Source organism: Anolis carolinensis, chromosome 5 (genome assembly GCF_035594765.1).
Source record: "Anolis carolinensis isolate JA03-04 chromosome 5, rAnoCar3.1.pri, whole genome shotgun sequence".
NCBI lineage: Eukaryota > Metazoa > Chordata > Lepidosauria > Squamata > Dactyloidae > Anolis > Anolis carolinensis.
This window is the reverse complement of record NC_085845.1, coordinates 18,366,767-18,391,475: the sequence shown is the minus strand read 5'-3', so window position 1 is coordinate 18,391,475 and position 24,709 is coordinate 18,366,767. Positions and strand designations below refer to the sequence as shown.

Genomic DNA, 24,709 nt, shown 5'->3' with positions numbered 1-24,709 from the left:
GCTGGGAAGTGGGCCCGGGAATGGCGCCGCACCCCTCCCCGCCTCTTCCCTCCCTGCCAGCCAAGGAGGGAGGGAAAGAAGCAAGGCCTTGCCTGGGCCTTCATGGATTTCTTCACCGTGTCAGATGCGAATGGAGAATAATACCGTTACAATGGATTTTTTTTAAAAAAAAACACCACAAAGTTTCAGGAAAGGGAATCCAACTCAACACGTAGAAGATGGGTTGCTTTGATTCTTCCAGGCTGTGTCCATGTTCCAGAAGCATTCCCTCCTGACGTTTCACCCACATCTATGGCAGGCATCTTCAGAGGTTGTGAGGTCTGTTGGGGTTTATATACCTGTGGCAGGTCCATAGTGGGAGAAAGAACTCATGTCTGAGGCAAGTGTGAATTTGGCCTGCTTGATTAGCATTGACTAGCCTTGCAGCTTCAACGCTTGGCTGCTTCCTGCCCCGGGGGAATCCTTTCTTGGGATTGCTGCTAACTGGCACTTGATTGTTTTCTGTCTGAAATTCTCCTGTTTTTTTGGTTTTTTTTTTTTGCGTGTTGTTTCCAGCTAACACCTCCCAACAAAGGATTCACCCAGGCAGGAAGCAGCCAGGCATTGAAGCTGCTAGGCCATTCAATGTCCAAAAGCTGCCCTGAGTCCCCTTTTGGGTGAGAAGGGCAGGATACAAATGTTGTAACAAATAAAAATAAGTAAATAAAATGCTAATCAAGGCGGCCAATTGCAACATTCACATTTGCCACAAGCAGACAAGAGTTGGGTTGCTGTGAATTTTCCAGGTTGTATGGCTATGTGGCAAAGTGTGTTAAAGCACTGAGCTGCTGAACTTGTGGACCCAAAGGTCCCAGGTTCAAATCCCGGGAGCGGAATGAACACCCACTGTTAGCCCCAGCTCCTGCCAACCTAGCAGTTCAAAAACATGCAAATATGAGTAGATCAATAGGTACTGCTCCGACGGGAAGGTACTGGCGCTCCATGCAGTCATGCCGGCCACATGACCTTGGAGGTGTCTACGGACAACGCTGGCTCTTCGTCTTAGAAATGGAGATGAGCACCAACCCCCAGAGTCAGACATGACTGGACTTAACGTCAGGGGAAACCTTTACCTTTACCTATGGCCATGTTCCAGAAACACGGCCATATAACCCAGAATATCAAGGCAGATAATCCACAATATCAGCTTTGAACTAGATTATCTCAGTCCACACTGCCGTATAGTACAGTTCAATGTGGATTTTATACAGCTGCGTGGAAGGGGCTTGAATTGCCTCTGGGGGTGCATTAAAACTCCAGAATTAATGCAGTTAGAAACTACTTCGACTAAATTCATCTCAGAGTAAATGTACCCCAGAACTCAAGCATGTATGGCTCTTCAAACAAAAGATAGACAAGAGTGCATCTACCCTGAACCATGAATGCAGTTCGGCACTACTTCATCTGACTCGGATCTCTGAGTACTCAGAACTCAAGCATTTATGGCCCTTCAAACAACTCAGAAGAACCAAGAAACCAAGGATTCATCTATGCTAGTACTCGTGCAGTGTGAATCCCCTTGGCTCAATGCTGTGGAATACTGAGAGCTGTAGTTTGCTGAGGCACAGCTTTCTTTGGCAGAGAAGGTTTCAGGCCTTTTAAAAGGACTACTGCAATGATTCCATATCACGTTGAACCAAAGCAGTTGAAGTGGAATCACATTTCATGAATTTTAGTATGCTGCAACAAGCTACAAATCCCAGGACTCCACAGATTTAATTGGGGCAGTTTAAAGTGGTACAGAACTGCATTATAGAAAAGGATGCAGGGAGAAAGACAGCAGGGAACTCCCTACTAAGGTAGAATGAATCTTCCCGAGCCCAGTAACCTAAAATTACAGGTATGTTGAAAAATATATCTTCATTGCTCGCTAAATGTTTGTATATGGCCTTTAGTTTGATAAAACCACATTATTCAAGCAAAATACACAGCTGTCAGAGTGAGGCATGCAGTGGCTATTTGCTCTGAGAGAAGCCACTGTCACTGTGATCTCTAAAGCATTTACACTGTCATTGTTGTCTAATGGAGGGAATTTGTTCACCACAGATTTGTGAAAATAGACTTCTTTACATCAGCATCATCAGCAATCACTCATGTCTGAGTAGGATGACTTTCCAAGGGTAGGGTCTTGGTGGTGGGTTCATTGATGACTGTGGAAACCTATTATTGACTCACATGTTCTCCCACAGTGAGGACATTGGTTTCCATCTGGCAACGCTGATGATATCCAAGACTGTTACCATCATGTTAACATGGAGGAGCCGCAGCATGTTAACAAATTTGCCAGGGCAGCTGATTTTTTGGAAAATGGTCCAGAGAGCACCACGATTCACTGTGTCAAAAGCTTTTGCGAGGTCAATGAATGTCATGTACAGAGGTTGGTTTTGTTCCCTGCATTTTTCTTGGAGCTGTCATGCAGAAAATATCATATCCACTGTTCCCAGAAGACTTAAAAGATGCCACCATCATCACCCCTTTCAAAAAAGGGGAAAGAACAGAACGTGGAAACTATCAAGGTATTTCTCTTCTTACCTCTGCAAGAATCCTTACAAACCACCTTTTATCTATTTCAGAAGATACCAGAACAGCTTCCGTCCCTTCCTTACCGCAGTGGGGAATAAGCAGTTCTTTAATTTTTTCCTTCTCCATTAATGTCAGACTGTATTGATTGCAAATCTGTGTAGTGATTAGGAAAGTTGGCCACCTAGTGACTGGAGATAGTATTGCAATCTACAAACAACTTGAATATTTAACCTATCTTTCTAAAAACTTCAGGTCTAGATAACGAGTTTCTTTTGGAAGAATTCCAGTTTTTGGGATTAATGGATATTTAGCTACAACTCAAACAGGCAAATAAGCACACATACACATTTTCCTACATTACAGATTTTATTTGCAGTATTAAAATTGTTTAATTACAGCACAGTGGAATAGTGTTCAGTCCACAAATAAACAGACATGTGCCTCTCTTTTTACCGCTTCATAATTAATATGTCCCAAAAATCAAATAGGAGATTATGTAGCAAAAAGTTTACATTAGTGCAGCAGAAAGGTTAGTGGATATCATAGGCTCTAATTTGCTTGTGTAACAAGCCTGTTACATGGTATTTTATAAAGTTAAGATTAAAATCAATCTTCCATAGAGCAGAGAATAAATATTGATACAAAACCATCTTGCCTGCCTTTTTGGCTCAGAAAAAGAATAGAAGTGATTTGTATGCAAAGTTTAACTGCAAACATCCTTTATTTGGAAATAGAATTATTATCAGTAGCAGGCAGTGCCAAAAAACCCCCAATGGGATTATTGATCACAAGCTTCTTATTAGGCTACTGGAGTTGGAGTGTCTGGATTTTCTGTATCCACACTAGCCAGGACATTCTCAAGGCTGTCATTAACAAATTCAGCTTCAGCGCCAACCTGTTTGTTGAAAAGACATATTACATTAGCTGGTGAGTCCTGAGAGGGGAATTTGATAGAACTGAGAGATTAAGGAAATGAGAAATTATCTTGCACTGATGTTACTGAAGGCATTTCCAAGCACAGGTGGCAATAAGAGAAAAAGGACAGAGACCATTGTAGGACCAGCCCTACTATCTAGCAGTTTCTGTTACCTCGGGCAACAGATGCCAAGAAGTATTGGGCTACAACTGTTTACCTGCACCCTCAAAAACACCATCGCCTTTAGGTACGATATAGGGATGGTAAATGTATTTTTATTGAGGGACACATCAGCCTCATGGTTGCCTCCAAAGAGCCATTGGATCCATGGATGGATAATCCGTGGATACGGAGAGCCAACTATAATTTTTTGACATAGTAAGTGCTCTTCTGTTTTTGCCCAATTTGGATCCCCAGGTGATAATTGAATTGCAGCTCCCATCACTTGATTATCAGCCATGTGGGCTGAGGATAATGGGAATTGCTACCCAACAACACTAGTGTTTCTGAGGATGGGAAAAGATTAAAGGATATTTTAATGCCAAACATCATGTCTACAAGCCTTATATAAAAATTCAAACCCTTCCCTCCTGACTAAATAGAACAAACTGCAACCTTCCAGATGTTCCTGTATCACAACTCCCATCAGCTCTAGACATGATGTCTTAATGATGAGGAATGCAAGCAATTGTAGTTCAGCATCTGGGCGACCACAAAAAATTGGCACAGAGAGCCAGATCCAGCCCAGAGGGCTTGAGTTTGACACATGTGGTGTGATATATGTTCCCTCATTGCAATATTCCTACCCAGTTGGAGTGGGAAATGCATTATTCCTATTAATCAAGGTAATTGAAGGATGCCAGATAACATGAAAAGAATCTTGTTTAAACTCCACTGAAAGTTACCATAGTAAAATCATAGTGGAAGAACTAGAAAATTACTATAGAGGTAGCCTTTCTAGGGATTTCCTTGGTTCCTCAGAAAGGCTCAATGCCTTAGAATCACCTGGAGAATGTAGAAAATTACTAGAGAAGATGTGTTTTTTCAGACCTGAGCAGGTGAATAGAAGGACCACTATGTATTTTTAACTAATTGATAATATTTGTTAGGGCAAATTGTACTACATTTAGTGGAAGGAGGAACATGTCTATTCATGATAATTCTACTATGATGGCAGATGCAAACTAATAGGAAACTTCCAGGTTTTCCTTCTGTCCTTTCTGATTTCTGTGATAAGTCTCTGCTTGTATTGGGAGCTAACAGAAAATATTCAGAAAACATGTAAGGATCTCCAAAATAAAATTGGAAAGAACAGGGACAAAATCTGGGATTTTAATCAGTCTTGAATGTCCTCTAAATTGGGGTGTACTGAATTTTCATACAGAATATAAAATAGCCCAGGCAAGCATCACCTTAAGACTCTTAATTGTGACAGAATTAGGATCACACATGCATATACACACCTGGCTATGTGTTGCTATCTATAAGGTTATGTTCTCTATTGAACATTTCCCTAGTTTTGGGTTTTTTAGATGCATTTACAGTAGGTATATAATGTACATTTAACAGACATTGAAGGCAACCAAAGCTTCACATAAACAGCTGCAAACAAGAACACCTTAACTATCAAGTAATGAGAATCTATATTTCCTGAAAATCCTGTTTACTACTTAGCAATATGAACATATATTCTCTGTATTAATATCTACAAGAAGTATTACCTCTGCGTCATTTCCTGCATAACCATCATCAAAGGCCCGCTCATTCTAGAAAAATAAAGCATCATACGTAATTTTGTATTCAGTCCTGTAATTAAAATGCAGTGAAAGGTTTAACGGATGCAAAGTTGAATGCTATCGTTTTTACCACAAATTTGAAGGCATTGTCATTGTCATCCAAAGCATATGATATCTAGAAAAAAAGATAAACCAAGTATTAGCATGAATGTGTGTGTATAGCATATTTTCAGAAAAGAAAGTTCTATAGGATAATCATTTGCACACAATATATTGATTGTTTCAATTGACTCAAACAACTTCACAATCCATTTTGTAAACTCAGTGTAATAAGCTCTTAAGGCATCCACACTATAGAATTGATGCATTTTGCTCTCATTTTAACTGTTATGGCTCAATGCTGTTAAAGTGTGGAAGTTGTAGTTTAGTGAGGCAGCAGCACTCCTTGGCAGAGAAGGCTGGAGACTTTGTAAGATTACAACTTCCATGTTTCCATAATGTTGATTCATGACAGATAAAGTGGAGTCAAATCACATTGATTCTCCAATGTAGATGCATCCTATGTAAGAACTTATATATGAGATGAAGCGAAAGGACTAGATCATCTTTTGATCAGTATCCTGTAACAACCCAAAAATTTCCAGAAACCCTAAGATTGCCCATGGAGACCATATTCTTCCCAGTTCTTATTCCGTCTCCACAAAATACATCTCATGAGCTTTTTGAGGTAATAATCAAAGATCCAATATCCATGGAGTACTGCAGAGACTGCATTCTGAAACTGCATTATATAGTAGGGTAGATCCAGCCTAAGAGAGCCATCTCTTCTAAATCTGTCTGTTCATCCTTTAAAGCCCAACCTTCAAGGGTTGCTGGTTTGAATCCAGGGAGAGCATGGATGAGCTCCCTCTGCCAGCTCCAGCTTCCCAATCAGGGACATGAGAGAAGCCTCCCACAAGGATGGTAAAAACATCAAACATCTGGGCATCCAGTAATATACCCCAATTGTTATTTTTCTGTTACTATTCAAGTAAATTTATTAGGAATTTTATGCCTGGTTCTATTGTTATTGCTGAGTCACAGTTACAATTCCAGTTATTGCAACATTGTGCCAAGCACAGGAAGTAAATTGTTTGGCCATTTTGCAAGAATATGTATTCAGCATCACATGAGTTGCATTTAAATGGCCCTCAGTAAAAAAAAATCATTTGAACAATAGTAAAACCACTGTATCAAGTGGATTTTCATTTGTGTTAGCGTACCTTACATTGATTGATTGTGGCTGGGATTAACAAATGAATTCAAGGAAAGCCTACCAGAAACTTGCAAGAATAGTATAATAAATCTAAATGTAGTAAGAAATCTTTTTTAACCTCTTGTTGATTGTTGTCATCACTTGCATTTGGTGAAATAAGATCCTAAATACAAATATTAATTATTAAGCATAAATGCATATGTATGTAATTATATCATACATATGTGCATGATATATATGATACCATAGGTGAACATATAAATATATCTACATGGTATGTATCACATCCAGAGGTTAGACTGGCATGTTCCCAGCTTTCTTTTTCTCAGACAAGTAAAAACTTTTCTGTTCCAATAGGTTTTTTTTTCTTTTTCGTGTCAGGAGCAACCGGAGTTGCTTCTGGAGTGAGAGAATTGGCCGTCTGCAAGGACGTTGCCCAGGGGACGCCCGGATGTTTGATGTTTTATCATCCTTGTGGGAGGCTTCTCTCATGTCCCCGCATGGAGCTGGAGCTGATAGAGGGAGCTCATCCGCACTCTCCCCGGGTGGGATTCGAACCTGGCAGCTTTCAGGTCAGCAACCCAACCTTCAAGTTACGAGGCTTTTATCCCCTTGGCCACCGGGGCCTCCTTGTTCCAATAGGTATTTAGTTCCAAGTACAGGTAGTGATTTATTTTTGGCCATTTTGCAAGAAGATGTATTCAACAACACATGAGTTGCATTTAAATTGCCCTCAGTAAAAAAAAAATCCCTTGAACCAGAGTAAAACCATTGTATCAGCTGGATTTCCATATGTGTTGACTTACCTTATAGTGATTGATTGTGGGTGGGATTTTATTTATTTATTTATTTACAGTATTTATATTCTGCCCTTCTCACCCCGAAGGGGACTCAGGGTGGATCACAATGCACATATACATGGCAAACATTCAATGCCATTAGACATACAACATACATAGACAGACGCAGAGGCAATTAACAAATGAATTCAAGCAAAGCCTACCAGAAACTTGCAAGAATAGTATGATACATCTATTCTTGCTCTGAATGTGATTTTCCTGCTTCTTAGCAGGGGGTTGGACTGGATGGACCACAAAGTCTCTTCCAACTCTATTATTGATATAGACACAGGGTCTATTCCCATCCCAATTTGCACTTCCAAGAATTTGCAGCACTTTATCAGTCACTTCATGTTTACAATATTTATATGGTGCACCTTACCCAGTCTACTTTTACAACCTCTCAGTTTTAATCGATGTTTTTATTAGTTCTTGTCATTTGTTTTTGTTGGCTACTGTTTGAATTTTTATAGTTGTGCATGTTTTTTGTCTATTGTTGTGTTTTATATTGCTATTGTTTTTATTCGGGCTTGGCCCCATGTAAGCCGCCCTGAGTCCCCTTTGGGGAGATAGAGGCAAGGTATAAAAATAAAGTTATTATTATTATTATTATTATTATTATTATTATTATTATTATTATTCTATCTGAATATAGTAAGAAATCTTTTTTTTTACCTCTTGTTGATTGTTGTCATCACTTGCAGTTGGAGAAATAAAATCCTAAAAACAAATGTTAAATATTAGATAAGCATAAAATCAATCATATGTATGTACTGTAATTGTATCATACATATATGCATGATATATGATATCATAGGTGGACATATAAATATACCTACATGGTATGTATCACATCCAGAGGTTAGACTGGCACGTTCCCAGCTTTCCTTTTCTCAGACAAGAAAAAACTTTTCTGTTCCAATAGGTATTTGATAAGTAATTGTATGAAACCCATCTCACTTAAAAATGCACTGGATCTTGCTAATTGCTATCTTTGACTGTGTTTGTATGTATGCATATTTAGTGAGGTATATTTTAATTTAGGAGAAATTGGGCGCTACGTGGAGAAAAAGGAAATATCAATCCCTACATGTCTGAAAAAAACACAAATATGCACATATGGACACTTACTTAAATGTGAATTTCAGCCAATGTGTGAAGAGGCCCATAGGACTGATCTCTAAGATGAGCTAAGCCTGAGTCAGGTGGGAAATATGTGGTTGGACTGCAATTCTCAAGATGCATAATCAGTATAGCCAATAGTTAGAGAATAATGGGTATTCCACTTAAACAACTGAAGGACCACTTCTTTCATTTCTGCTTTAGGGAGATGTGTTGCTTAGACAACCCATGATATTCTTTAATTTGAAAATAACTAAAAATAACAAGCAAAAATATCAATTGAAAATTACATCTTATACAGAGATTAAGTATAATGAAAGGTGCTAATAAATGGAAAGGTTCAGAATGTATTGAATGAAAAGATTTCACCTCTTCATAATTGTTGCTGTCTCTTGACTCTACGAAATGTGAGTTCTGAAAACCAAGGTAAAAAAAACACATTTAGTAAGGAGAGGGCTTGATTCAGTGATAGCCATCAGTTTGCATGATGATTATCTCATGTGTGGTTTTCCAGATGTTGGGCTGTAACCTCCATTGAATCTAACAGCCATGGGCAGCAGTGAATGTGATAAAATAGGAATTGCCAGATACAGCCATACTTAGGATGGATTTACATGGGCAAGGATAATTGCACCCAATGGACACAAATCTAGCGCAGGTCCCAGGTAGACTGGAGAAAAAAAACAACACTTGCTGCTTCCCACATCAGAAAGTCTGAGAGGCCCTTCTCTAAAGTCTATTTTTGTCCATTTCAAAGTATGTATTATACTGACGTTTCACCTACATCTATGACGCCAGTGATGACACTGAACCTATTCCCCTTTCCTGTCTTTCTGTAGACACGTCAGTGGCACAAAGGAGCTTTACATACCAGAGTAGAAAATGCCCGACGTTCCAGTTGTCTGTATTCAAGGTGATCTGCAGAACTCTTAGGTATAGAAACAAAACCAACATTAGGACTTAAAATAACGCTTTTCAGCTTCCAGCATCATTTCTACTACTTTACATTGTAGGGTCAGGCCAGGCAAAAGAGATTTCCTTTCAACTCAAGTATTTCATACCTTAAAGTCAAGAACAGTCCACATTCACTGGGGTTAGGGCCATAGGATTTTTGTGAAAATGGGAAAACCATAAATAAAAAATCCCCACATTTTTTGCTGAAAGAATATCAAGGAATTTTAGGTCCTTTGGGGAGATTCTAAGGTCAACGTCCGGCAGAAACTGACCACAGAGTAATGCTGGAGGACCTAGAAATGTCTAGTGACATTTCTAATCACTGTTATTTGAGTGATTAGCACAGAGGATTGTTAGAATTTTAGCTTGCACTATAAGGAAGAGTTAATTTTTTTTGGTACAGTGCATAAGGTAATTTCCTTTCCATGGTTGACATCCTGTTGCATGGTTGACATCCCCAACTAAAGTAGAGATGTCCAATCAATAGGATCGATAGCTTGAATCTATGCTTTGAATGAGGAGTCAAACATAGCTTCAAGACACTGATTCTATATATCTACTTTAGTCAGAAGTAAAATTAGGATTTAAGCCCACAAATCACAAGAACAAAGTGAATGGCAACTCAGGATTTTGTGCTTCACTGGTAGATAAGTGAATATCTTCATTCAACTCTATATAACAAGGGTTCTGAAAAAGTAGTATGGTCAATTGAATGAAAAGTAAACCCTCAATGTAGTGAGTTATTGCTTTTAGCTTTTATGAACTGGTGCGAGGGCTAAGAGCAGCAAAATGGGAGCTTATCTGAAAAGGGAAATCAATTAGTCGTGTTGGAAAGGTCATATATTAGTGATTTCTGTGTAGCCCTGTCCATCAAAATAGGTATGGAAATTTTTTAAAAAAATATTGTAAATGTTAAAAAGCATGTTTCTTGATGTGTCATCAAAGGCTTTCGTGGCCGGAATCACTGTGTTGCTGTTGAGTTTTCTGGGCTGTATGGCCAATGTTCCAGAAGCATTTTCCTGATGTTTCGCCTGCATCTATGGCAGGTATCCTCAGAGGTTATGAGGTACCATAGATGCAGGTGAAACGTCAGGCGAAAATGCTTCTGGAACATACCCATACAGCCCGGAAAACTCACAGCAACTCATGTTTCTTGAGGTGAGTCGAGCCAAGTTTCTGGAATGATGACAGTTTGGAGGGTGTCCTCTACAAAACTGATTTTATTGTATGCTATCCAGAAATCATACATTGATTAATGTGGATAATACAAGAAACAATGGCTTATGGAAAAACCAGAATTAAAAGACCCATTTGGTATCTGCACCTGAAAAATGGGCAGGGAGAAGGAGTGAATTGGCCCAAGGGCACACACAAAAAATTGTAAGTAAAGATTCTGCTAAAGATAAGGTTATCTTTTAAAAATAATATTAAATGCTTGGGCAAATTCATTCCTTTCCCACGTCTTTCCTCCAGGGGAAAATGTGTCCTGGAAATCAGTATCTTATGGGTACACAAATGCATGTATAATATTTTCAATTCATGTTTTCTGTCCCAAATTAGACCACCAAGAAGGGAATCTGGCTTACCTGGGCTTCTGCATGTTGAACAGGAACATCCACAGCATCCTTTAAAAACAAAAAAACAAAACAGGAGACAAAAGGAATTAAACTTGACATGGGTTAAATGAATTGTCTGTCATAAAAGAGATTGAGTTCTTTAAAGAAGTAAAAAAAAGTCATTTAATGGAGGTAATGTTTAGGAGAGATCTGCTTTTCATGATTCTGTTTCATACAACAGATGTACATTTTTTTGGCCATTAGAATGGTTTTTCTTAAAGAATAAAGCTACTCAAGAAGAAAAGTTGTTACGTGCTCCAAATAGAGTTTTATAATAACAATACCACTATTGAAATTAGGAGGTATATTTTAGTCTATCTAATCTCAAGGAAAGATTCTAACAATGAAAACCTGATGATATTCTGAAACAAGGATTAAACCCTAGCTAGTGGAAAGGCGTGTTTCCATTGTGGGAAACATAATGGAAGTACCGATAAAATGCTTCCACAAAACATCTAATTTTTCTGAATCCTTTCATTTTTCTTGTCTTTTGTTGCTAATATTGGTCACAAAATCCAACAGTGGTTTCTTAAAGACACATAAATGAGAAACAGAATTAATGCATCAGCTGAAAGAGAATCATGGTTGCAAAAGTTCCTTTTTTAGTCTACAACTCCGTACCAGTATTAGAAGTGTGTTAATGTGTGAGGTGATTCTATCAAATAATAAATGTTGACACATATTTTTTCCAAATAAATAGAAAATTCTAATAATTTGCAATGATAAGCTGAATGACTGAAAATCTCCAAATGTAACAAACATATTTACCTTCTGTGCCTTGTCATCACTTCCATCAGAAGAAAAAGTTTCCTAAAAACAAAGATCAAATACTGATGTATGGAAAATCACATTTTACCATTTCTTCAATATGTTGTTTTCCCCATTTTTAGTTCAGTAAGGAATGAGGCTGTTTTCTGCTGCCCTGGAGACAAGGATTAGGAGCAATACAGGAAAGGAGATTCCACCCTAACATTAGGAAGAACTTCCTGACTGTGAGAACTGTTCAACAGTGGAACTTTCTGCCTCGTATTGTGGTGGAAGCTCCTTCCTTGAAGGCTGGATGGCCATCTGTCGGGGGTGCTTTGATTGTGCTTTTCCTACATGGCAGGGGGTTGGACTAGATGGCCCATGTGTTCTTTCCCAACTCTATTATTCTATGATTCTAAGAAAACTTTACATACTTCTTTGGTTGCTTCTTCACCTTTAACCTGGTCAGAAAGACTGCCCTGAAAAGAAATATCAAGGTCTTGACTGTGGTAAATAATTGTTTCCTCATTTTCATACAATTTTATTTTTCTCACATTAATTCAATGAGGCCTAAGGAAACGGTGAGCTAGCTAGTGTTTTGAGTGTTGAATTATGATTCCGGAGAGCAGGTTTGATTCCTCTTTCCGCCACAGAAACCTACTAGCTGACTTTGGCCAAATCAGGCCCCATCTGCATTATCACAATCCAGTATCTGTTTTGAACTGGATTATAAGGTAGTGTAGACTCTGATAATCTAATTTAAAGCAGATAATCTGGATTCTGAAACTGGAATATATGGTAGCGTAGATCCAGCCTTATCCCCAGAAAATCCCATGACAGGGTTGCCACAGTCAGAAATTACTTGAAGGCATACAATGACAGCAAAGAAAGTTCTATAAGCCAGTTTACGTAATGGTTATTGTGAATTTCTCTTGAGTTTCTTACTGGGAGAGAGGTAGGATAACAAATCAGGAAAGAAACAAATGTATCTTCCCTAGCAAGTGAAAGCCTTGATTCTATTAGAAACATTGCTACTTTACTATCAATCATTGTGCAATTTACGGAATTAAAATATATGATAAATTAAACACCTTTTAAAGTTCTAAATGCACTCAAGGATATATTTACCGCTCGTGCTTTGGCATCACTGTTCACGAAATGAGAACCCTCCTGAAAACCAAAATCAAGTATTAACATCTGAAAACTCGGATGTTATCCTTCCTTGGCTATGTTGCCTTTCCTATGGTAGTTCCAACAGATGGAAAAGTTAAAGAATGATTAATCTCAGTACTCACAATATAGAGAATAACTATTTTCTTTTTAAACAAAGCTCTTCCATTGGGTGAACTGCATACAAGAATAAGTATTATTATTATACTCAGTGTGGTAGTCAGTACTCATATGTGAACCATCAGCTGCTAGTTAGTTACTTGTCTATCTAATCTCAAGCAAAGCTGCTAACAATAACAACCTGATGATATTTTGAAAACCAGAATTAAACACCAATAAGTGGAAAAACATATTTTCATTGTTGGAAGCATAAAGGTGGTATTGATAAAATGCTTCCACAAAACATCTATTTTTCTTAATCCTTTCATTTTTCTGAATGATTCCTTAGGCCAATCATTCAAAGTCAGCGAGAGGCCTATTTTGGTAGTGCTTTGAGTTCATGTCTTTCATAATTAGATTGGTCACAGCATCCAACAGTGTGTTAATGTGTGAAGTGATTCTATCAAAGCATAAATGTTGACATACATATTTTTCTAAATAAATCAAAAATCAAAAAATTGCAATGATAAGCTGAATGACTGGAAATGTAGCAAACATTTTTACCTTCTGTGCCTTGTCATCATTTCCATCGGAAGAATAAAATTCCTAAAAACAAAAGATCAAACAAGGGTGTATAGAATTACCACATTTTGCAATATGTTTAGGATGTTGTTTCCCCCCAATTTTAATTCAGTAAGGAATGGGGCATTTTCTGCTACCCTGGGGATGATGATTGGGAGCAATACAAGAAAGGAGATTCCACCTGAACATTAGGAAAAACTTCCTGACTGTGAGAGCTGGTCAGCAGTGGAAGTCTCTGCCTCAGAGTGTGGTGTAGGCTCCTTCCCTGGAAGCTTTTATACAGAGGCTAGATGGCCATCTGTTGGGGGTGCTTTGATTTGCTTTTCCTGCATGGCAGGGGGTTGGACTAGATAGCCCATGTGCTCTCTCCCAACTCTATTTTGTTGGGATTTATCACAACATCCAACCGTGGTTTCTTAAAGACACACAAATGAGAAACAGTTTTAATGCATCAGCTGAAAGAGACTCATGGTTACAAAAGTTCCTTTTTTAGACTACAACTCCATACCAGTATTAGAAGTCTGTTAATGTGTGAAGTGATTCTATCAAATCATAAATGTTGACACATATTTTTTTTCCAAATAAATCAAAAATTCCAATAATTTGCAATGATAAGCTGAATAACTGAAAATCCCCAAATGTAGCAAACATTTTTACCTTCTGTGCTTTGTCATCACTTCCATCGGAAGAAAAAGTTTCCTAAAAACAAAGATCAAGTACTGATGTATGGAAAATCACATTTTACCATTTCTTCAATATGTTGTTTTCCCCATTTTTAGTTCAGTAAGGAATAAGGCTGTTTTCTGCTGCCCTGGAGACGAGGATTAGGAGCAATACAGGAAAGGAGATTCCACCCTAACCTTAGGAAGAACTTCCTGACTGTGAGAACTGTTCAACAGTGGAACTTTCTGCCTCGTATTGTGGTGGAAGCTCCTTCCTTGAAGGCTGGATGGCCATCTGTCGGGGGTGCTTTGATTGTGCTTTTCCTACATGGCAGAGGGTTGGACTAGATGGCCCATGTGGTCTTTCCCAACTCTATTATTCTATGATTCTAAGAAAATTTTACGTACTTCTTTGGTTGCTTCTTCACCTTTAACCTGATCAGAAAGACCGCCCTGAAAAGAAATATCAAGGTCTTGACTGTGGTAAATCATTGTTTTATCATTTCAATACAATTTTGCATTTCTCAGATCATCTCAAAGGGGCCTAAGGAAACTGTGAGCTAGTGTTTTGAATTTTGGGCTATGACTCCAGAGTCCAGGAGATGATTCCTCCCTCAGCGGCTGAAACCCCCTGGCTCATTTGGCTGAATCAGGCCCCATCTACACGATCATATAATCCAGTTTTTGAATCCAGGTTATCTGAATTGAACTGTATTATATGGTTGTGTAGACTCATATAATCCACTTCAAAGCCGATAGTAATGTAGACTACCATATAGTTCAAAGCAGATAATCTGGATTCGAAACTGGATTATATGGCAGCGTAGATCCAGCCTCATCCCCAGAAAATCCTGTGGCACGGTTGCCATAGTCAGAAATCACTTGAAGGCACACGACGACAGCAAAGAAAGCTTTATATACCAGCTTACATAATGGTTGTGAATTTCTGTTTAGTTTCTTACTGGGAGAGAGGTGGGATAACAACTAAAGAAACAAATACATCCTCCCTAGCAAATGCAAGAATCGACTCTATTAGAAACACTGCGTCTTTAGTATTAATTATTGTGTCATTTACAGAATTATTAAACTATATGATAAATTAAACACCTTTTAAAGTTCTAAATGCACTCAAGGATATTCTTACCTCTCGTGCCTTGGCATCACTGCTCAAGAGATGAGGATCCTCCTGAAAACAAAAATAAAATATTAATGTCTGAAAACTCATATGTTATCCTTCCTTTGCTTTGTTGCCTTTCCTACGGTAGTTCCAACAAATGGGAAAGTTAAAGAATGATTAATCTCAGTACTTGGAGAGAATATTTTTTTTCTAAAACAAAGCTCTTCTATTCAATGAACTGCATACAAGAATAAGTGTTTTTTTTAATGCAGTTCTTAAAGAACCCCTGGGGAGATAGGGTGATCTATAAATAAAGTAATTATTATTTATTATTATTATTATTATTATTATTATTATTATTATTATTATTATTATTATTATTATTCTATTCAGTATGGTAGTCAATAGACTGGTACTCAACTGTGAACCATCAGTCTATCTAATCTCAAGCAAAGCTGCTAACAATAACAACCTGATTATATTCTTAAAACTAGAATTAAACCCCAACAAGTGGAAAGGCATATTCCATTGTTGGAAGCTTACAGGAAATATTGATAAAAATGCTTCCACAAAACATCTATTTTTTCTGAATCCTTTCATTTTTCTGAATGATTCCTTAGGCCAATCATTCAAAGTCAGCGAGAGGTCTATTTTGGTAATGCTTTGAGTTCATGTCTCTCATAGATTGGTCACAAAATCCAACAGTGGTTTCTCAAAGACACACAAATGAGAAACAGTATTAATGCACCAACTAAAAGAGAATCATGCTTTCAAAAGTTCCTTTTTTGGACTCCAACTCCATACCAGTATAAGCCCTTGTGAGTGTGTTAATGTGTGAAGTGATTCTATCAAAGCATAAATGTTGACATATATGTTTTTTCCAAATAAATAAAAAAATAAAAAAATTGCAATGATAAGCTGAATGACTGGAAATGTAGCAAACATTTTTACCTTCTGTGCCTTGTCATCATTTCCATCGGAAGAATAAAATTCCTAAAAACAAAAGATCAAACAAGGGTATATAGAATACCACATTTTGCCATTTCTTTAGGATGTTGTTTCCCCCCAATTTTAATTCAGTAAGGAATGGGGCATTTTCTGCTACCCTGGGGATGATGACTGGGAGCAATACAGGAAAGGAGATTCCACCTGAACATTAGGAAAAACTTCCTGACTGTGAGAGCTGGTCAGCAGTGGAAGTCTCTGCCTCAGAGTGTGGTGTAGGCTCCTTCCCTGGAAGCTTTTATACAGAGGCTAGATGGCCATCTGTCGGGGGTGCTTTGATTTGCTTTTCCTGCATGGCAGGGGGTTGGACTAGATAGCCCATGTGCTCTCTCCCAACTCTATTTTGTTGTTAAGATTGATCACAACATCCAACCGTGGTTTCTTAAAGACACACAAATGAGAAACAGTTTTAATGCATCAGCTGAAAGAGACTCGTGGTTACAAAAGTTCCTTTTTTAGACTACAACTCCATACCAGTATTAGAAGTCTGTTAATGTGTGAAGTGATTCTATCAAATCATAAATGTTGACACATATTTTTTTCCCAAATAAATCAAAAATTCCAATAATTTGCAATGATAAGCTGAATAACTGAAAATCCCCAAATGTAGCAAACATTTTTACCTTCTGTGCTTTGTCATCACTTCCATCGGAAGAAAAAGATTCCTAAAAACAAAGATCAAATACTAATGTATCACATTTTACCATTTCTTCAATATGTTGTTTTTCCCATTTTTAGTTCAGTAAGGAATAAGGCTGTTTTCTGCTGCCCTGGAGACAAGGATTAGGAGCAATACAGGAAAGGAGATTCCACCCTAACATTACGAAGAACTTCCTGACTGTGGGAACTGTTCAACAGTGGAACTTTCTGCCTTGTATTGTGGTGGAAGCTCCTTCCTTGGAGGCTGGATAGCCATCTGTCGGGGGTGCTTTGATTGTGCTTTTCCTGCATGGCAGGGGGTTGGACTAGATGGCCCATGTGTTCTTTCCCAACTCTATTATTCTATGATTCTAAGAAAACTACATACTTCTTTGGTTGCTTCTTCACCTTTAACCTGGTCAGAAAGACCGCCCTGAAAAGAAATATCAAGGTCTTGACTGTGGTAAATCATTGTTTCATCATTTTCATACAATTTTGCATTTCTCATTAATTCAAAGGGGCCTAAGGAAACTGTGAGCTAGTGTTTTGGGTGTTGGGCCTAGACTCCAGAGTCCAGGAGATGATTCCTCCCTCAGCCGCTGAAACCCCCTGGCTGATTTGGCTGAATCAGGCCCCATCTACACCATCATATAATCCAGTTTCTGAATCCAGATTATCTGAATTGAACTGTATTATATGGTTGTGTACACTCATATAATCCACTTCAAAGCCGATAGCTGGCGGAGATGAAACGTGCGAGGAGGAGACTAGAGTGCCCCTGGCGGACAACTCGTGATGCATCTGACCGAGCACGGTCTAGAGCCGCTATTAGGGCCTATTCCGCGGCGTTGCGAGCAGCCAGGAAGGCTTTCTCGACTGCCCGCATCGCGTCTGCAACAACTAGATCCTCAGAGCTGTTTCGGGTTGTTGGGGAGCTCCTCCACCCTCCTCAGGCTGGGGGGGCACCTGACATCCCGGCAACTCGGTGTAGCGAGTTTGCTCACCATTTTGCAGACAAAGTCGCTCAGATTCGTTCCGACTTAGATGCTGGCCTTGTTGCAATGCCAGGTGAGGTAACCGAGGCTTCTGTCTGTTCGATCTTGTGGGATTCGTTTCAGCTTGTGCAGCCTGATGATGTGGACAAGATTCTTGGAGCGGTGAGGGCGACCACCTGTGCCCTTGACCCTTGCCCATCTTGGCTTTTAAAACAGGCCAGTGGTGGGTTGGTTGATTGGTTTGTGAGAATAATTAATGCCTCTTTGGAGCAGGGTAGATTTCCATCTAATCTAAAACAAGCGGTGGTGAGACCTATCTTAAAGAAGGCCTCCCTAGATTTGACCAACTTGCATAACTACAGACCAATCTCCAACCTTCCATTTTTGGGCAAGGTCTTGGAGCGGGTGGTTGCCTCTCAGCTCCAGGGATTCTTGGATGATACGGATTCTCTGGACCAATCACAGTCTGGCTTCAGGCCTGGTTTCAGTACCGAGACGGCTTTGGTCGCCTTGGTGGATGACCTCCGCAGGGAGCTGGACAGGGGGAGTGTGACCCTGCTGGTTCTCTTGGATATCTCAGCGGCTTTCGATACCATCGACCATGGTATCTTTCTGGGACGTCTCTCCGGGATGGGCCTTGGGGGTACTGTTCTGCAGTGGCTTCAGTCCTTCCTAGAGGGGCGTTCCCAGATGGTGAAGCTGGGGGACACCTGCTCGGACCCCTGGCCATTGTCCTGTGGGGTCCCGCAAGGTTCTATTCTGTCCCCCATGCTTTTCAATATCTACATGAAACCGCTGGGCGAGGTCATCCGGGGTTTTGGAGTTCGGTGCCATCTCTACGCGGATGACACCCAACTCTACTACTCTTTTCCACCAAAATCCAAGGAAGCCCCTCGGATACTGGACCAGTGTCTGGCCGCTGTATTGGCCTGGATGAGGGCGAACAAGCTGAAGCTCAATCCTGACAAGACAGAGGTCCTCCAGGTCAGTCGAAAGTCCGATCGGGGTATTGGGTGGCAACCTGTGCTTGACGGGGTTGCACTCCCCCTGAAGGCGCAGGTCCGCAGCTTGGGGGTCCTCCTGGATTCGGGGCTGACGCTTGAGGCTCAGGTGTCGGCCGTGGCCGGGAGGGCCTTTGCACAACTAAAACTTGTGCGCCAGCTGCGACCATACCTCGAGAAGTCTGATCTGACTACGGTGGTCCACGCCTTAGTTACCTCTAGACTGGACTATTGCAATGCGCTCTACGTAGGGCTGCCTTTGAAGACGGCCCGGAAATTGCAATTAGTTCAGCGCTCGGCAGCCAGGCTTCTAACAGGAGCAAACTACAGGGCGCGTTCTACGCCTCTGTTTCAGGAGCTCCACTGGCTGCCGTTTGTTTTCCGGGCCCAATTCAAGGTGCAGGTTATCACCTACAAAGCCCTAAACGGTTTGGGACCCACCTACCTTAGAGACCGCATCTCCCCCTATGAACCTGCACGATCTCTTCGCTCTTCGGGGGAGGCCCTCCTCTCGCTCCCACCACCTTCGCAGTTGCGGCTGGTGGGGACGAGAGAGAGGGCCTTCTCCGCTGTGGCCCCCCCGCCTCTGGAACTCACTCCCGAGGGAGATTAGACAGGCCCCCACCCTCCTTGCCTTTCGAAAAAGCCTTAAAACCTGGCTTTTCCAGAGGGCCTTCGACGACTAATTTTTGGGGGTTGATTTGTCTGCCCATTTAATTTAATTAGAGAGTGTTCTGCCATGATTATTGATACCTTGCTGAATACTTCTGCCACGAAGCTACAGAAGCCCTCTATTTCGGCCTAGAACTGTTTTATCTCCTTGTTTTTAACATGTGATGTATGTATTGATTGTATGACTGTTTTTCATGTTTGATTTTAGAATGTGTAATTTGTCACTGTTTTTATTATTGTTGTGAGCCGCCCTGAGTCCCCTCGGGGAGATGGGGCGGGATATAAGAATAAATTTATTATTATTATTATTATTATTATTATTATTATTATTATTATTATTATTATTATTATTATAGTAGTGTAGACTACCATATAGTTTCTCATCCCCAGAAAATCCTGTGGCACGGTTGCCATAGTCAGAAATCACTTGAAGGCACACAACGACAGCAAAAAAAACCCTTTATATACCAGTTTACATAATGGTTGTGAATTTTCGTTTAGTTTCTTACTGGGAGAGAGGTGGGATAACAACTAAAGAAACAAATACATCCTCCCTAGCAAATGCAAGAATCGACTCTATTAGAAACACTGCGTCTTTAGTATCAATTATTGTGTTATTTACAAAATTATTAAACTATATGATAAATTAAACACCTTTTAAAGTTCTAAATGCACTCAAGGATATTCTTACCTCTCGTGCCTTGGCATCACTGCTCACGAGATGAGGATCCTCCTGAAAACAAAAATCAAATATTAATGTCTGAAAACTCATATGTTATCCTTCCTTTGCTATGTTGCCTTTCCTACGGTAGTTCCAACAAATGGGAAAGTTAAAGAATGATTAATCTCAGTACTCACAAATAGAGAGAATAATTTTTTTTCTAAAACAAAGCTCTTCTATTCAATGAACTGCATACAGGAATAAGTGTTTCTTTAATGCAGTTCTTAAAGAACTCCTGGGGAGATAGGGTGATCTATAGATAAAGTTATTATTATTATTATTATTATTATTGTTATTATTATTATTATTATTATTATTATTATTATTATTCTGTTCAGTATGGTAGTCAATAGACCGGTACTCAACTGTGAACCATCAGTCTATCTAATCTCAAGCAAAGCTGCTACAATAACAACCTGATTATATTCTTAAAACTAGAATTAAACCCCAACAAGTGGAAAGGCATATTCCATTGTTGGAAGCTTACAGGAAATATTGATAAAAATGCTTCCACAAAACATCTATTTTTTCTGAATCCTTTCATTTTTCTGAATGATTCCTTAGGCCAATCATTCAAAGTCAGCGAGAGGTCTATTTTGGTAATGCTTTGAGTTCATGTCTCTCATAGATTGGTCACAAAATCCAACAGTGGTTTCTCAAAGACACACAAATGAGAAATAGTATTAATGCACCAACTAAAAGAGAATCATGCTTTCAAAAGTTCCTTTTTTGGACTCCAACTCCGTACCAGTATAAGCCCTTGTGAGTGTGTTAATGTGTGAAGTGATTCTATCAAAGCATAAATGTTGACATATATGTTTTTTCCAAATAAATAAAAAAATAAAAAAATTGCAATGGTAAGCTGAATGACTGAAATGCAGCAAACATTTTTACCTTCTGTGCCTTGTCATCATTTCCATCGGAAGAATAAAATTCCTAAAAACAAAAGATCAAACAAGGGTATATAGAATACCACATTTTGCCATTTCTTTAGGATGTTGTTTCCCCCCAATTTTAATTCAGTAAGGAATGGGGCATTTTCTGCTACCCTGGGGATGATGACTGGGAGCAATACAGGAAAGGAGATTCCACCTGAACATTAGGAAAAACTTCCTGACTGTGAGAGCTGGTCAGCAGTGGAAGTCTCTGCCTCAGAGTGTGGTGTAGGCTCCTTCCCTGGAAGCTTTTATACAGAGGCTAGATGGCCATCTATCGGGGTTGCTTTGATTGTGCTTTTCCTGCATGGCATGGTTTGGACCAGGGGTCCCCAAACTTTTTAAGCCGAGGGCCAGTCCACAATCCTTCAGACTGTTGAGGGGCCGGATTATCATTTGAAAAAAAAACAAAAAACAAAAAAAACAAATTCTGATGCACACTGCACATGTCTTATTTGTAGTGCAAAAACAACAACAACAAGAAGAAAAATGAAAGAACAATACAATATTTAAAAATAAAAACAATTTTAACCAACATACATTGATCAGGATTTCAATGGGAAGTGTGGGCCTGCTTCTGGCCAATGAGATAGTCAAGTTAATTAGGATTGTTGTTGGTATTGTTGTTGTTGTGTGCCTTCAAGTCATTTCAGACTTTGGGCGAGCCTAAGTCTAAAATTTATTTATTATTTATTTATTTACTGCATTTATTTACTACATTTGTATCACACCCTTCTCACCCCAAAGGGGACTCAGAGTGGCTTACAAATTATATGTACATACAATATATTATATTATTAGCATAGCACAATATTAGCATTATATACTACTATATTGAACTATTCCACTATACTGTAATATTATTAGTAATATTATATGTAATATAGAACATATAATTAATATTATTATATGGTATTATTATTAGTGTTATATTGTATTACATTATATGTATATACAATATATTATATTATAAAACTGAGGGCGGGGGCCAGGTAAATGACCTCGGAGGGCCGCATCCGGCACCCGGGCCTTAGTTTGGGGACCCCTGGTTTGGATTATATGGCCCATGTGCTCTCTCCCAACTTTTTTATTCTACATTTCTTAAAAAGTTTACATACTGGTTTGGTTGATTCTTCATCTTTAACCTCTGCAGAAAGAATGCCCTGAATTTTTTTTCAAAGTTTTGTATGTGCAAGAATTGACTCCATTAGAAACATTGCTGCTTTAGTATCAATCATTGTGCCATTTAAGGAATTATTAAAATATATGATAAATTGAACACCTTTTAAAGTTCAAAATGCATTCAAGGATAGTTTTACCCCTTGTGCCTTGGCATCACTGTTCACTAGATGAGAACCCACCTGAAAACAAATATCAAATATCAAACATTAATGTCTTTTTCAGACATTAATATGTTATCCTTCCTTTGCTATGTTGGCTTTCCTACAGTAGTTCCAGAATATGGGACCATAAAAGAATGATTACTCACAAATATAGAGAATAACTATTATATTCTAAAACAAAGGTCTTCTATTTAGTGAACTGCTTACAAGAATAAGTTTAATGCAATTCTACTCGGTGTGGTAGTCAGTAGACTGGTACTCATCTGTTAACCAGGCCGGGCTGTGGCGCAGGCTGTTGAGCAACCAGCTGCAGCCAGCTGCAATGAATCACTCTGACCAGGTGGTCATGAGTTCGAGGCCAGCTCGGAGCCCCGTGTTTGTCTTGTCTTTGTTCTATGTTAAGGCATTGAATGTTTGCCTTATATGTGTAACGTGATCCATCCTGAGTCCCCTTCGGGGTGAGAAGGGCGGAAGATAAATACTGTAAATAAATAAACCATCAGCTGCTAGTTTACAACAGGCTTTCGGGAAAGAAAGGGAATTATTGCCAATGGGAACAAATATGGGACAAGTCCCTTCTATATTATGGGGGGAAATGTTGGTCCACCACTCAGGTTGCATATACATTGTGGAATTAATTCAGTTAGACAACTCTTCAATTGCCAAGGCTTCATGATATCTAATCATGGGAACTATTTGGTGAGGCACAAGCACCCTTTGGCAGAGAAGGCTAAAGACCATGTATAGCCATTGGTCATGCTTTTCTGAAGAGCTACTACAACATATTTTTCTCTTCCCACTGTTTATTTTTGCCAAATAAGTGTGTTGATTGATACATACCTTCTCTATTTCTAGTTTCTTCAAAGCACCAGCAGGTGGTGGTTGAGCAATCTAGTGAAAAGAAAAAATGGGAAAGAAATGGTGAGAAAGATTTACAACTTGCTATCAACACATTAAGACAAATGTCCTATATTTGGGTTATATATTACCTATGCAAGTACTTACTGGAAAAGCAAAGGTAATGCTGAAAAGGCTCCAGCATACTACAGCAGTCTTCATTTTGCCAAATTCCCTGTGGAGTAGTCTGTGATGAGAGAAAGAGTCAAAGCAAATAAAATGGCAAATACCATAGATAGCAAGCTGAGTAGAACATTTCTTTCCTTTCCTGCGCCATGGCCCTTAGCCTTCTTCCCCAAAGGGTACAAGTCACTCTACAACTCACAGAATGTAGATTTAATGCATTTTGGCACCACTTTAACAGAAATTCTGAGAGCTGTAGTTTTATAAGCTCTTTAGCCTTCTCTGCCCAGGAGTGCCAAACTACAACTTCCATGTTCCCATAGCACTGAGCCATGGCAGTTACAGTGGTGTCAAACTACATTAATTCTACAATGTAAATGCACCCTTAGTTGTGATAATTCTGATCTTCAGTCATTATTGCATGGATAGCTCCAGCATGGTGCCATCATTATAGTGTTGGACTAAGGCTAGGAACTTGGGTTCAGGTCTGCACTTGGTTATGAAACTCTGAATGAGCTTGGGCCAATCATTCTAGGCCAGTGATTCTCAACCTGGGGTCCCCAGATGTTTTTGGCTTATAACTCCCAGAAATCCCAGCCAGTTTACCAGCTGTTAGGATTTCTGGGAGTTGAAGGACAAAAACATCGGGGGACCCCAAGTTGAGAACCACTGTTCTAGGCCTATCCTTTCCTGCTATGTCATATGTCCCATGAATTGGGTTGTTGATGAGGATAAAAATGGAAAGAAATACCACATAGAAGCTTCCCAGAGGAATGGTGAAAATTAAATGTAAGAAAATAAGTAAATAAAGCAGCATGCCAAGTATTATCAAGATTACCTGGACCTGAAGGATGGTCTTCCTCAAATTTACTAACTTGGAGCTCAGTTAGACTTGGCCAACTTGTTTCAGAGGTTCTCAACCTTTCTCCCACTTCTTCTGATTTCTGCTGCCTCCTAGAATTTAAATCCTGCCCCAGAATCAACCCACCTCAATCTGCATG

The 24,709-nt window shown here is 39.3% G+C and overlaps 1 protein-coding gene and 1 long non-coding RNA gene across 9 annotated transcripts; one reads left to right on the top strand and one right to left on the bottom strand.

Annotated features, from left to right (window-relative positions):
- The first annotated feature begins 49 nt into the window (after positions 1–49).
- LOC134299337 (uncharacterized) lies at positions 50–7,923 on the top strand. The gene is made up of 2 exons (XR_010006516.1): positions 50–318; positions 2,229–7,923. It is a non-coding gene; the product is annotated as an uncharacterized LOC134299337 (long non-coding RNA).
- On the bottom strand, positions 2,910–24,709 carry LOC100562556 (nucleolar protein dao-5). Of its 8 annotated transcripts, XM_062981891.1 has the most exons (24): positions 24,547–24,706; positions 23,694–23,772; positions 23,529–23,579; positions 22,665–22,706; positions 21,305–21,346; positions 20,381–20,422; positions 17,410–17,454; positions 17,006–17,047; positions 16,329–16,370; positions 15,405–15,446; positions 14,669–14,713; positions 14,256–14,297; positions 13,581–13,622; positions 12,876–12,917; positions 12,182–12,226; positions 11,769–11,810; positions 10,971–11,009; positions 9,302–9,358; positions 8,800–8,844; positions 7,984–8,028; positions 6,588–6,632; positions 5,345–5,389; positions 5,200–5,244; positions 2,910–3,457 (listed from the first exon to the last, which is right to left on the bottom strand). In XM_062981891.1, exons 2-24 carry the CDS (start codon positions 23,745–23,747, stop codon positions 3,362–3,364), a joined length of 1,077 nt encoding a protein of 358 aa, XP_062837961.1. In that variant the 5' UTR covers positions 23,748–23,772; positions 24,547–24,706; the 3' UTR covers positions 2,910–3,361. The 8 variants fall into 8 exon arrangements, with proteins under 8 accessions (XP_062837961.1, XP_062837963.1, XP_062837964.1 ...); XM_062981893.1 differs by lacking the exon at positions 14,256–14,297 and having other exon boundaries at positions 24,547–24,708; XM_062981894.1 differs by lacking the exon at positions 6,588–6,632.